The following is a 12,078-nucleotide window of genomic DNA, read 5'->3' on the forward strand; positions in this document are numbered from 1 at the left end:
AACAACAGCAGCACTACTGTACACATAATTTCTTCAACTTCATAATGCTAAAGCCATGGCCTTTTCTAGTTTGTAGATTCTTTTTTTTTCTTTCCCCTAATACTTATGTCCAGCAGTCAAAAACATTTAAGCAAACTACAAAGTCTTCGAACAAGAGCAGGAAATAAGGTGCATCTAAACTATAATCTGTTCTTTGTAACATGGTGTACAGATCTTCTAAAAAGAAAGCCAACTGTTTACTCACCATCTACAATATAGTTTTTGGAGATTTAACATAAATCCTGGGACTGGTGTTTCATTTCTCATCTTGAATAATTTCAAGTATTTTTAAAGAAAAGAACACGGATCTAAAATTATTTAATTTGTCTTATCATCTTTTTCTGTTTTACCATAGTGTTAGGGTGGCTACATTTTAAATAAATGTTTAGCTCATCAAGCTAATATAGGCACATTATCTCCATCTAACCCATAAAATCTAATTCACAATTCCTACAAGAAAGATAACACACACACCTAACAGAGATGTTCAAAGCTCCTGCTTTCATGAGCCTTCCAGTTAATTGTCTAGCTTTTATGTCTGATACAGGGATCAATTTACAATTTATGTATGCAGATCTGCCAGCAGATTCAAATTAAAATTATCTGCATGAACATGTAGACTCAAGAGTACATGTGTGCTGCTCTTCACTTAACATCATCAAGGTAAGGCTCTAAAGCACAAAAAGAAGGGAGATACAGGCTCTGAAGTCTATGCAGTGTTTCAGTGTCAAACTAACGTTTTAGACAGGACACTGTCAAAGGCACAAACAGGGATTTTACAGCAATTGAATGATACTGATTTTAAAAACTGGATGCCGCTCATAGGAAAAAAAATATTGCTTTTACCTTACTGATAAGTGTGACGACATCACCTTCTCGGATTGTGAGCTCATCATCATTCTGTGCTTCATATGGAAATATCACTTTGCAATACTCCTTGGCTGAAAGGAAGAACATCCAATATGATAAATTATCACTTTTTAACAACTGCTTATCCAAGGGTGAAAATCTTCATAAAATATTCCACAAGTGCCTCCTGCTGCTGCTTTATTTTCTTGCCATCTTTCTCTTTGTATTTTAGACCTTCATAAATATATGAAATATTTACAAACCTCACACTGATAAGCATTCCTGCACACGTCATCCAGGGAGTTGGCCCTGTAGCCCCTAGAACCATTACCTCAAATGAAATTGCTCCAGACAGCAACCTGCCACAAACCATTTCCCTTAGGGTAAGCCTGCACCTGACACTTGCTTCAACAGTTCTACTGGTATGGCCTTCCACCAGATCACAAAAATTGGAAGCATAAAAGACGCAGCATGCTGACATAGCTTATCTATTCCCTGATATGCAGGAAAGAAGGTATTTCTGAATTTATGAAGATGGTAAAATAATAAATCATATATTAATAAAGTTGAAGGCATTCATAAATAAATCTTCTGTATACTCAGCATAAAAGAATAGGTTTGAATATTAGTCTAAAATTTCCTCTTCCCTTTTCCCTTTACCATCTATAAATAAACGCAACATCTCACCTTTCATCTGGAAAATACAGGAGCCAGCACTCCTACTTAGAAATCATAAAAAGCAGTTGTCATGAAAAGCAGTTACTTACAACATGTTGCTGTGCAACAGACAAGTATGTCAATGTGCCTTACAAATAAAAAGGGAATATGTATTCCAGCTGTTAAATAATGTATAAAAAATATATGATACTCTAAGACAGCAGGCTTAAAAGATCAAAGAAACACACACAGATATTCTTGGACCCTTTGTAGAAGGGCATGTGACTATGTAGAAGTGTTCTCCTCACTTTAAATGTCTCAGTTTTGATGACCTCTATATCTAGTCAACCGTCATGTTTGACGCAGAGAAACAGCTACTTGCAGGCCACAGAAATACAAATTAAATTGAAACAACAGGACCTATTTCTTTACACTTACTATATAGAAAACCTGCATTATAACACTTCGGGTGTCTGAGGCTCCACCAGGGCAGAGAGGACACAATGACAGATACAGTGCACAACCTATGGAAGAGCCAGGTCTCTCTGGAGTGCAATTTGCACTGACATACACTAAATCAAAACATTCCTCTGCCTAACAAGAACCATGTGGATGACACTGCAACAGAGCTGGGTCTGGAACCGTCTAAGTGACTGGACAAAGTCAGTCTCAAACTTCTCCTAAGGAAATGATAGACCAACACAATTTAAGTATGTAAAACCAAAGCTAACAGGACTCAAAGTAATATGAACCTTTAAAATCAGATTAATAAAAGCAGAGATTAATAGGTTATTTTCGTACTAAAATTGTCCTTAATCAACACAGCACAATACCACAAAAGGATGTAGAAGAACTTAATTTCAGCTGTTGTATTTAAATAGGAAGAAGGAAAAGATAAAAGGAAATATTAATTTCAGACACAGCACTGCAAAGACCACACTGGAATATGTTGAACTTGGGTGTTTTCCAAGTGAATGAAAAAAAAACCCCAACAAAAAAAGCAAACACCATCAAAAAACTAAAGGTCAAAAAAAGGTCCTATTACAAGCCTGGCAAATAGATCTAAGTCATGGAATAACAGAATCATGGAGTCATAGAATCGTTTGTGTTGGATGGGACCTTAAAGATCATCTAGTTCCAAGCCCCCTGCCATGGGCAGTGACATCTTCCACTAGACCAGGTTGCTGCAAGCCCCATCCATCCTGGCCTTGAACACTGCCAGGGATGGGGCAGCCACAATTTTTCTGGGCAGCCTGTTCTAGTGTCTCACCACCCTAACAGTAAAGAATTTCTTCCTAATATCTAATGTAAATCTACCTACCCTATTTCAGCTTAAAGCCCCTGCCCTGTCCCTACCTGCCGTTTTAAGAAGTCCCTCTCCAGCTTTCTTGTAGGCCTCTTTTAGGTAGTGGAAGGTTTCCCCAAAGCCTTCTCTTCTCCAGGCTGAACAAATCAAATTAAAGCTTCAAATAAGATATCAATATGAAGCATTCCTCAACTACAGATGATAAAACTTATTTTTACATTTGACCTCCAAGGCTGGGTTTATACACCAATAGATGGCTCTTCAAGAAGCCTCTTTTTTTCCTTTGACCTGAAGACATCTTCAAAAATATACGTGTTAAACCCCCAACAGCAGACAACTTTGAAACATTAACAATGGAGAAAAGAAAATACTCATGAGGTGTTCCATTTGCATTTATTAATTCAACAATATTTTATTTGGTCAGACCACAGAGTCTCTCCCTGCAAACTCACAGCTCCCCCAAAGCAAAGGAGAACAACCTGCCATAGGCAATGGGCATTGCTCAGGGAACCGACTGAGCAGATAAACCTTACAACTTAAACAGGCTGGATCTAATGTACAATATTCAGCTTCTGGCCCAGCATATTGTGAACTGAGAGGGCTTGGGCTAGGAATAATCCCACTTGAAAATACGTACCCTTGGTTACATTCTGTGATTTTGAACTGTACTGTTTCAACTAGACTGGGTACAAAGATGACACAACAATAAGCATCTTCTCTGCCCATGTCCCTCCTAGTCCTGTCCTTTGAAAGAACAAAGACATTGCTAGCTTCTCTAACAGACCCCAAGGGCCCAGGGTGATGTGCAATTCCCCTTCCTAGCACCATCCTTGTAGCTCAGAAGTTGGGAGAAAAAGCTAGAACTAGATATTTATTACAAGTGATGTGTCACTGCCTACACTCTGTTGAGGAAAAAAGTGTCAGAACCATCCTAAACACTATAAATGGGCTATCTATCCTGTAAAAAGAACTGGATATTTTATGGCCGTAGTTAACATGCACCTCTTTCTGTTCAGCAACTTACATCCCACAGTCTGTCCCAAGTTCAAAACACAGCATATTTTATACAGTCTCAAGCACTTCTCTCCCCATTCACTACCTCAATGAGGGGGAATGACAGCAGGAGATAGCCTTCCTACAGAATACAGCTACTTCATACCTAGGCCATTGCAAGCACTGTATTTCACCAATAGAATTCGATATACATGTACAATTGCAGTGTAAAGCACTGCTGTCAACGTATAGACCGTCCATATGAACTGGGGTCATGCAATATTACAGCAGGTAAATTCATCTGACTGTATTTTGAGACTGGTTAAATATTATACTGTGCAAACCAGAACTGAGCAAACTCCATTTACTGTATCGGTGGACCGTGTTTCACTTTAAAAGCATGTCTCCTGGATTTGTCCTCCTGCCAGACCCTTAGGATGAGCTGTGACTTTCAAGACAGCAGTCCACAGACAAACATACCTTCAAGCTTAAATTTCACAGGGGATAGTGAGTCTGGAATTTGCTTTTCCTCTTGGGCCAGGATGACACAATTTCCCCTACTTAACTGCTGCTGTTGCTTCCTTCTTGTTAGGCAAGAACTGTTCTACCCCATAGCAAGATTTCCTCCATCTCAGGTAAACTAACCACTGAGCTGGATTCACCCTTTTAAGTTTTCAGAAACTGAATTTTTTTTTTTTTTTCTTTAATGAAACAAACAACAAAGTGTGTACCTGATTTTTGAAGACTGAATATTTCCCCCTTGATGAAGTCTAAATCATACACCAAACAATACAGACACAAACCGTAATACTATGTAAGAAAACAAGCAGCATAAAAATTGTGTTCCTTGAGCTTAAGCTTCCTCTCTTTAATTATTACTCATAATTATTTTTCAGAAATGAAATAAAATGTACAAAATCTAGTGAAAAATTGTGTAATTGTTACCAAAACCACAAACCAGATGAAAAAAATCCACTTATTTCAGCAGAATCTGGTTTTACTACTAACTGCTACACTAAAGACTCATAAACAGGTTACACTAATCAATATTTTCAGAGAACTTCATGAGATGCAAACTGTAAAAAAACCCCAAACCTCATCAAGACAAAAAGCAGAAACAGAAGTAATTAGGGCCCCACTAATCCAGATTCAGCTACTTCTCATACGTTCTGCCACCAAGCAAGATGATAAATTGCTTGCTAGGATTTTGGTATTCCTATGCAATAGCAAATTGCAAATAGTCAGTGAGTGGAGTAATCAAATCAAGTGCTGTGGTCAATGCATTCTGTGACTGACTGCCTTTGCTGTTATCTGCTTATTTTTCCTTCATTTTTTTGCAATCTCAGTCATCTGCAGTAGCTTTCTCAATCATTGTGGATGGTTTTGCTCTGCTGAATTTTAGAATCCAAATATATAAATGTATATATATTTTCTACAATATAGCCCTTATACCACAAGCCACTTAAACTAAAAGCAAGCTACTTCATAGAAAACCCAATATATATCACGCCAGAGACAGAATTATAAATACATATGCATGCATATGCTATCCCAGCTATGCAAGAGAGACAGAAATGTACCAGTGGAATAATTCCCCTATAAGTCTAGGCACCCACAAATCTAAAACAAACAGCTCTCCCCTCTTAAAAGATGCATTCTTTCATTCCTGAAATGTTAGTGATGTTTTCCAAGGGACTACTTAAGCTTTTTAAGTATTTGTACTTTCACTGTGCTCTCCCATTGAGCAGAAAGTCCTCTTTGGCCCTGAAGAGTCACCTGCTTATCTCCCAAAACCTTAAGCCCACTTTTTAAGGGAGATTTACATATCATACTGTTGAGAGATGCACCTATAGAACATACTGCTCTGACTCTTGCACTGCTGAGCTCATCCCATCGCAGAGCTTAGGCCATCTTGCATGTACTAAGAGCAAACAGCAAGCACATCTAGTGCCTTGCTGCAAATCACCGCCTATCGCATCTGAAAAGGTGTAGGAAAAAAGCAGACTCAAATTAACATGCAGGAAGCATCAGCAACCATCACTCCATACTGAAGCTCCTGTGGGCAGAGACAGAAGATGTTACTGCTCCCTGTTTCCTCTCTCAGCAGGCTCTTCAACAGCACAACTGCATTTTTTATCCAGTTGAGACTAGGGAATAACAACATCATTTATGGAAATAAACAGGTGGAAGGTGAAAACCTACCAACATTCCTCTCTTTCTTGCAGTATACATCTCTAGTAGTAAACCCAAGGGAACCTAATCACATTATTATATCTAAACTACATGATATTGGACCTTCCCATACATGTGCTTCTCTTTCCCAAGCAAGAACAGAATATTCTACTGAGGCCCCAGAGAATCCAGAAAAGGTAAAATATCCTAAATAATAAAGTTTAGGTGAAATTCAGAGGACATGTAGAAGATACTGTAAAAATAAGTAGCCCACCCTTCTCACTAGTTCTGGCAAAAGGGATATTGAATTATATTTGAACACAATCATGGTAAAAATAGATGGCAAGAAGAGGAATTTTCTGACCAAAATGGCACATCTGAGGGAAATAACAAAAAGCTGAAGTAAGTACCAATCAGAGCCCAAACGTGTTAATGGAGAACTGCCTCTGAGAGTCAGCCAGAGCTCAGTGTGTCACTGTAGAAGGTACATTTCTCTAAATACCGTTCCAGAAGGTTTCCACTTCAGTTTTTAAGCAGTGAAAAAATGAAACTAGTGCCCTGGGATATGATTCAGTGAGCAGCTTCAGCTGTCAGAAGTATGAAAGAGGCAGCTGTCTCCCAGTCTGGCTTACCACACAAGCCTGGATGGTGCTGCAGGGGGGAAACCCCATGGGACCACCCCTTCTGATGACACCTCCACTCTGGCTAGTTTTATCTGCTCAAACTGCAGGTTGGAAAAGGTAATTCCAAAACACATCAGTTCAGGAGCCCTGCCCTAGGCTACCAGTTCACACATTTTTCAGTATTTCAAGTTCTCACTTCCTCAAGGCAATTGAGTCCCATTAACAGCCTGATGTCACAAGTGGAGCAAAAAAAAAAAAGGATGCAGCAGGTCAATTAGTGTTGTGCAGCTAATGGATAATAACTCATTCAAAGCTGTTTTAAACTGCTTTTGCAAGTCTGAGCTGAAAACATGTGGTAAACCAGGTCATAACAGTACACTTCTTGCAGACAGTGCCTGGTCTGCTCCTCCAAATGCTTGCCTTCTTATGTCTTATGTTTCAGTTCTGAGACAAAGCATTATCTGCTAAATATCTAAAATGCTAAACACATCAGGGAAGGAAGACTGCACGACTTAAAAACTCACTTTATATTATACTCAGTTTCTTTCCTAAGGTATGGCTAAATTCTCTTCCTTATTCTTTTCTACCAGAATCCATTACATTTAGTTGTAACTTTGTATAAATAAAATCAAACGATGGGGAATATAAACTTCGGTTTTTTGGTAAGCTATTTACATATGCCTCCCTAGAACAGCACTGAAACCTGCCTAGAAGATTTATTTATTGCTTTTTGTCTACTAAGCATTGAAATGACATAACCAGAACTGAAGTTCTTGGACACTGTTATTCCCCATACAAACTATATCACCCACACAGGTGATTTCTGCTACATAATGAAAGAAAGAGAGAGGAAAAAAGCAAGGGCACTCACACCAGAGATATTTTTTTCTGTGACCTACCTACAAGTCTGAAGTCGTATCTTCAACTCTGATTAATTCCGATGCGCCTTCAAGGCTGGAGGCTGATCATGTAATTTAATTTGATTTTTGGTGGTAGAAAATTCAAGGTAGGATTACCAAGCAAAAACAATTCAGAGAATTCTGTGAAACAAAGCATTCTATGTACTGCCTGATCAAAGTTTATCCTAAATATATCTATCTCTATCCTCGCTTTTCAAATATAGAGGACAGTCTTTTAGAAAAATATCCAACTTGCTTTTAAGACGCTTAATAGCACAAAGTGCAATGAAGGAAAAAAAACTATGAAACCTACTTTTTGTTCTGCTGTCCACTTCTATTTTTGTTGGCTCCTGAGTTGCTGTGGCTGGAGGTAATTTCTTCCCAACACTCTGAAAAAAAATAATTATGCTCCTTTAAAACTTGCAGTTTTAGTTAAAAGTTGGACAACATAAAAAGTTGTAACAGAAATACAAAATACAGGAGAAAAAAAAGGACAGTAAGAAACAGAGGTAAACTGTACTTCGGTTTGGGGGTGTGTGTTAGTTTTGTTGTTTTTTTTAACGATAAATAATTCATTATAATGAGATCCTTGAATTTTCCTTTAAAAAATGTTTACTAACATTTTTAAAACATAACCCTTTAATGCAGTTTCAGGGAAGACTCACGGAAGTTTAGTTAGTGGACTGAATATAGGATGAAATTACTTAAGTAAAGGTGCTATTCAATACCAGAAGTGAAGCAGGAAGAAGGGCATATAGGGGAAAAGCCCTTGACTTCTGTCCATACAAGGAGTATTCATTTCATTTATTCTAGACTGAGTGTGATTTTTTCAGTTGACAGCATCTCCTTAAATGGTTCAAATTTTTATTTATTTTGAGAAAAAACCCATCTGATTTACAGAGGACTACTACAACAAGCAACAATCAACCTCAGGCAGGTAAACTGAAAGAACAGTAAACAAACAAAAAGAACAAAATAGGAGACAAAATGCCCGCAACAAAATAAAATTGGTGATATTCATACTTACATAACTTCATCAATTACTACATTCATGCTACGGACTCTTCCACTCAGCTTTTCTGCCCAGCAAGAAAGCTGTCAAGCAGCACACTCCCCTCTGCCTTGTGCTTCAGAGATACTCTTAAAGAGTACCGTTTCAGTTTCCCTCTATCCTCCTCCAACATGCTGATTATCACAAATCAAATTTCTAGATGGTGGCAGTCAGACTCCCAACACACAACAGAACATATCAACGAAGCAGGCCAAATCTTGATCCCGCTATTTCTGCAAGGTGAGTATAATTAGATTATTTAACTGTTAAACACACCCCCCTCAACTGCCTGGCAAGTGAATCCTAAAGATGAAAGAGGATGAAGTACCCTCTTGATGCAGAAACAGCTGATAAAAGCATTGAATAATGACCATGATTTGGTGTACAGATATTCAGAGGGATGAGACAGATTTAGCAGCAACATGCAAGTATTAATGCTTGGGTTTATGAAGTCAAGGGAAGGATAGTCTAGCATTAAATAACAGCTTCTATTAGCAGAAGAGGCCTTGATTGGCAGTTTGGTACACTGCAAATCCCTATCACTGTAGACCAGTTTCCTCTGATACTGAATTAGCAGTGATTACAAAAGTGGTTGAGGTGGCACACAAAGTCACATGGATGGGGTCACGGTACAATCTAAACAGTCTCATTTCCTTTCATTTATGTATTTTGGCTCAACTGCAGTCTCTAACAACACAGAACAACACATAAGAAACAGAGCATGTAATGGGCAGTATACTAATGAGTTTTTCTCACTTGAGGGCATTACGACCCTTCCCTACAACTATTCAACCTTGACAAGAGGAATAAAAATAGACCTGTGATCAGGTTTCCTCCTTCAGGGATATTTTAAAATTGTATTTCAGGATTTTCTGTTGTTGTTTAGGTCTTGTGTCTCTTGAAGACTTAATCTGACGATTCCAACTGAATTGTCACTTCTGCACCAGCTAGGTTCATACAGAAGATATTGTAATACTTCTTTGCACTAAAGATACGTGCTCATCCTCTGACTCTCCTTTACAAATACAGGCTTCTCAAAGCAACAGCTTATTTACTCATAAATAAGGAAAAAATATTTACTCGGCATCAGCATTTATTCTGGAAAGTGTACTGAGCTCTTTATCCTAAGTAAAATATTTTGGCACTGCTACTTGAAATATAACTCCTTGAAGATATTCTTAAGGAATACATCAGACATTAAAGAATTCATAAAAATGGGCTGTATGAGCTGAAAACACTAATGTTTTTAAGCTTAACACTTTCTGGCAGTATGAATAGTGAAAATATAACAATATGCACTGATGTTTATACAGGAGAGGAAAAGGCAGTTATGTGCCTTGAGAACTTGCAGAATTTCAGAAAACCTCAGTGAGGTCAGGGTTAAAAATATGCCGTGTTTGTTTGACAAAAATACTTCCTTTTAACATTCAACTAGTATTTTTGAATGCTATTTATATGCATGAGAATTTTTTTGCCTATAGGTTTACATTCAAATCCAAGACCACTATTAGTGGCAATATAAAAGCTGTATTCTTTAATGTATTTTTCACAATCCATTTGTAAATGAGAACATTTTTTCACAAAGAAGTAGAAATGGTCACTAGATCCACTGATCATCCAAATCTGGATGACCAGTAGCATAAACAGTCTTCTCACTGACTATGTATAATGCTTCTGTTGTGAGGGGGAAGCCAAAATTTATTTTCTTTTTCTAGTATGCTTCACGTGCCTAAAGAACATCAATAAGTCCTTAATGCATCCTACCTGGTCTACCTTAAATTCAAAAAACTCTAAAAAGCCCAAATATATAAGCACCAAAACCTTCCAGATGTCAAAATGCCCTTATTCTGTCAAAGACAAAATAAGAGAAATGTTCAGGATTTCAGCTTTTCCCATGATATTAACATTCAACTCCACATAAAGTACTTTCTGTGACAGCATGATCAAGTATTGCTATCCTGGGGTTTCCCAAAAGGACAGAGTTAACACTTTTCCTAAAGGGTCACCATATGGCACTTCAAAGTGGGTAACGGGAATTTTAAGAAACCTTTATAAAGAAAACAAAACTAGCGAAAGTGTCTGCCTGCGTATTTAATTGTCTCAGTCATCTCAAATAGCTTCTTCCTCTGTACCTGCTTTCTACCCACCTGTGCTTTGGTAGAAATACCATTCACATGCTCCTGAATGACAATGATTGGTAGTTTTTAATACCAGCTAGATAGGTACATCTGCCCAATTTACCCCGGCTAATACAGAGAGCCCCAGTTGCCCAAGCTACATACATTTCTACTGACATCATCTGGGAAGACATTCCCGCCACAAGGCAGGGTAATTTCTTTAAAACTAGGTTAGGTTAATGAATGGGACAGGAAACAAGTGTTCATCAAGTCCTCAATTACAACCAGACTGTTGCAAGCACAGACAAGCAAAATCCTTCTTATTTTCCTGCTCCTAGTTTACTCTGAGTATGAGCACAGAGACAGGATGTCTCATAATTGGTGTCTCATGGGTATCTCTAATTCACTTGCTGTGAGCAAGAGAGAGGGAACAGCACAGTCATTGCCCAAGCCCACCCACCAAAGGCGGCCGCATCCCCACAACGCCACACTTGACCATGGATTCCTGCCACCGTTCCTCCCCTGTGCCATGACAAAAGTGTATCTGCAAGGAAGTGGAGGGAACTGATCCATGTTAAAAGGTAATGCAGAAGGAAAGGAAGAACAAAAGAGAGTTTTAGTGTTATCTGCTTCACTAAACAGCTGCATAAACATTTGGGTAGAACTGAGGCAGGAAAATTTATGGTTGTAGGGCTCAGGTGCAACTGTAGGTTGCAGTGCTCATTTATACCAGCTTAAGTTCATTGGAAAAGCATGGTGAGCATGTCACAGTGTGCTTCAATAATTCCTGGTGCCAGCATGTCACATTTTGACCCTTCTCAGGGCAAGGTTGGAGTAGTGCTGGCCTTTGTATCATTCAAAAGATGAAATATGAACACCCAAGTACTCAGCTCTACATACCAGATGATACTTCCATAAGGAATGGGCGCTCTGACAACAGGATCAGATGTGGCACACACCCAGAGAACTTTTGTAATGGGATGTTTATGTGGCAAATATTTCACAGAATGCAGAGAACATAGCAATTAAAGTATTTTTAAATTTCATCTTAAAGTTTCTTTGCACATAGTTGAGCTATATTACCTTCTACTGGACAATCTGAAAATACCACATTTTCACATTTAGTTCATATACCAGCAGACTTACACGTAGTTTTTCCAGCTAATGTCTGTACTAGATGACTTTTGACTGGGATGAACACAGGCTTTCTCAATTGCAGCATATCTTAGCAAACAAATATTTTTTCTTTTGAAAAAGATTTTACCTGTGAAAGATTTTACCCTTGCACAGTAAGATTGCAAAACCCAGTACTTAGGCGCTGCAAAAAGCATATGAACACTTGCCAACAAAACCAACAGCTCTCTAAATAAAA

At 38.3% G+C, this 12,078-nt stretch overlaps 1 protein-coding gene across 9 annotated transcripts in view; it reads right to left on the bottom strand.

Annotated features, from left to right (window-relative positions):
* Positions 1–12,078, bottom strand: part of SH3KBP1 (SH3 domain containing kinase binding protein 1) — a 232,221-nt gene that overhangs the window by 56,288 nt on the left and 163,855 nt on the right. For all 9 annotated transcript variants that reach the window (XM_061453237.1, XM_061453241.1, XM_061453236.1 and 6 more), the window contains 2 exons: positions 7,852–7,927; positions 886–980 (listed from right to left, as the gene is read on the bottom strand). In XM_061453237.1, the coding sequence (XP_061309221.1) occupies positions 886–980; positions 7,852–7,927 (171 nt within the window). The remainder of the gene's footprint in view (positions 1–885; positions 981–7,851; positions 7,928–12,078) is intronic.

Source organism: Pezoporus flaviventris, unplaced genomic scaffold (assembly GCF_033815535.1).
Source record: "Pezoporus flaviventris isolate CSIRO_AGI_PZ_B2104156 unplaced genomic scaffold, CSIRO_AGI_Pfla_v1 ptg000015l, whole genome shotgun sequence".
In the NCBI taxonomy this organism is placed as follows: Eukaryota; Metazoa; Chordata; class Aves; order Psittaciformes; family Psittacidae; genus Pezoporus; species Pezoporus flaviventris.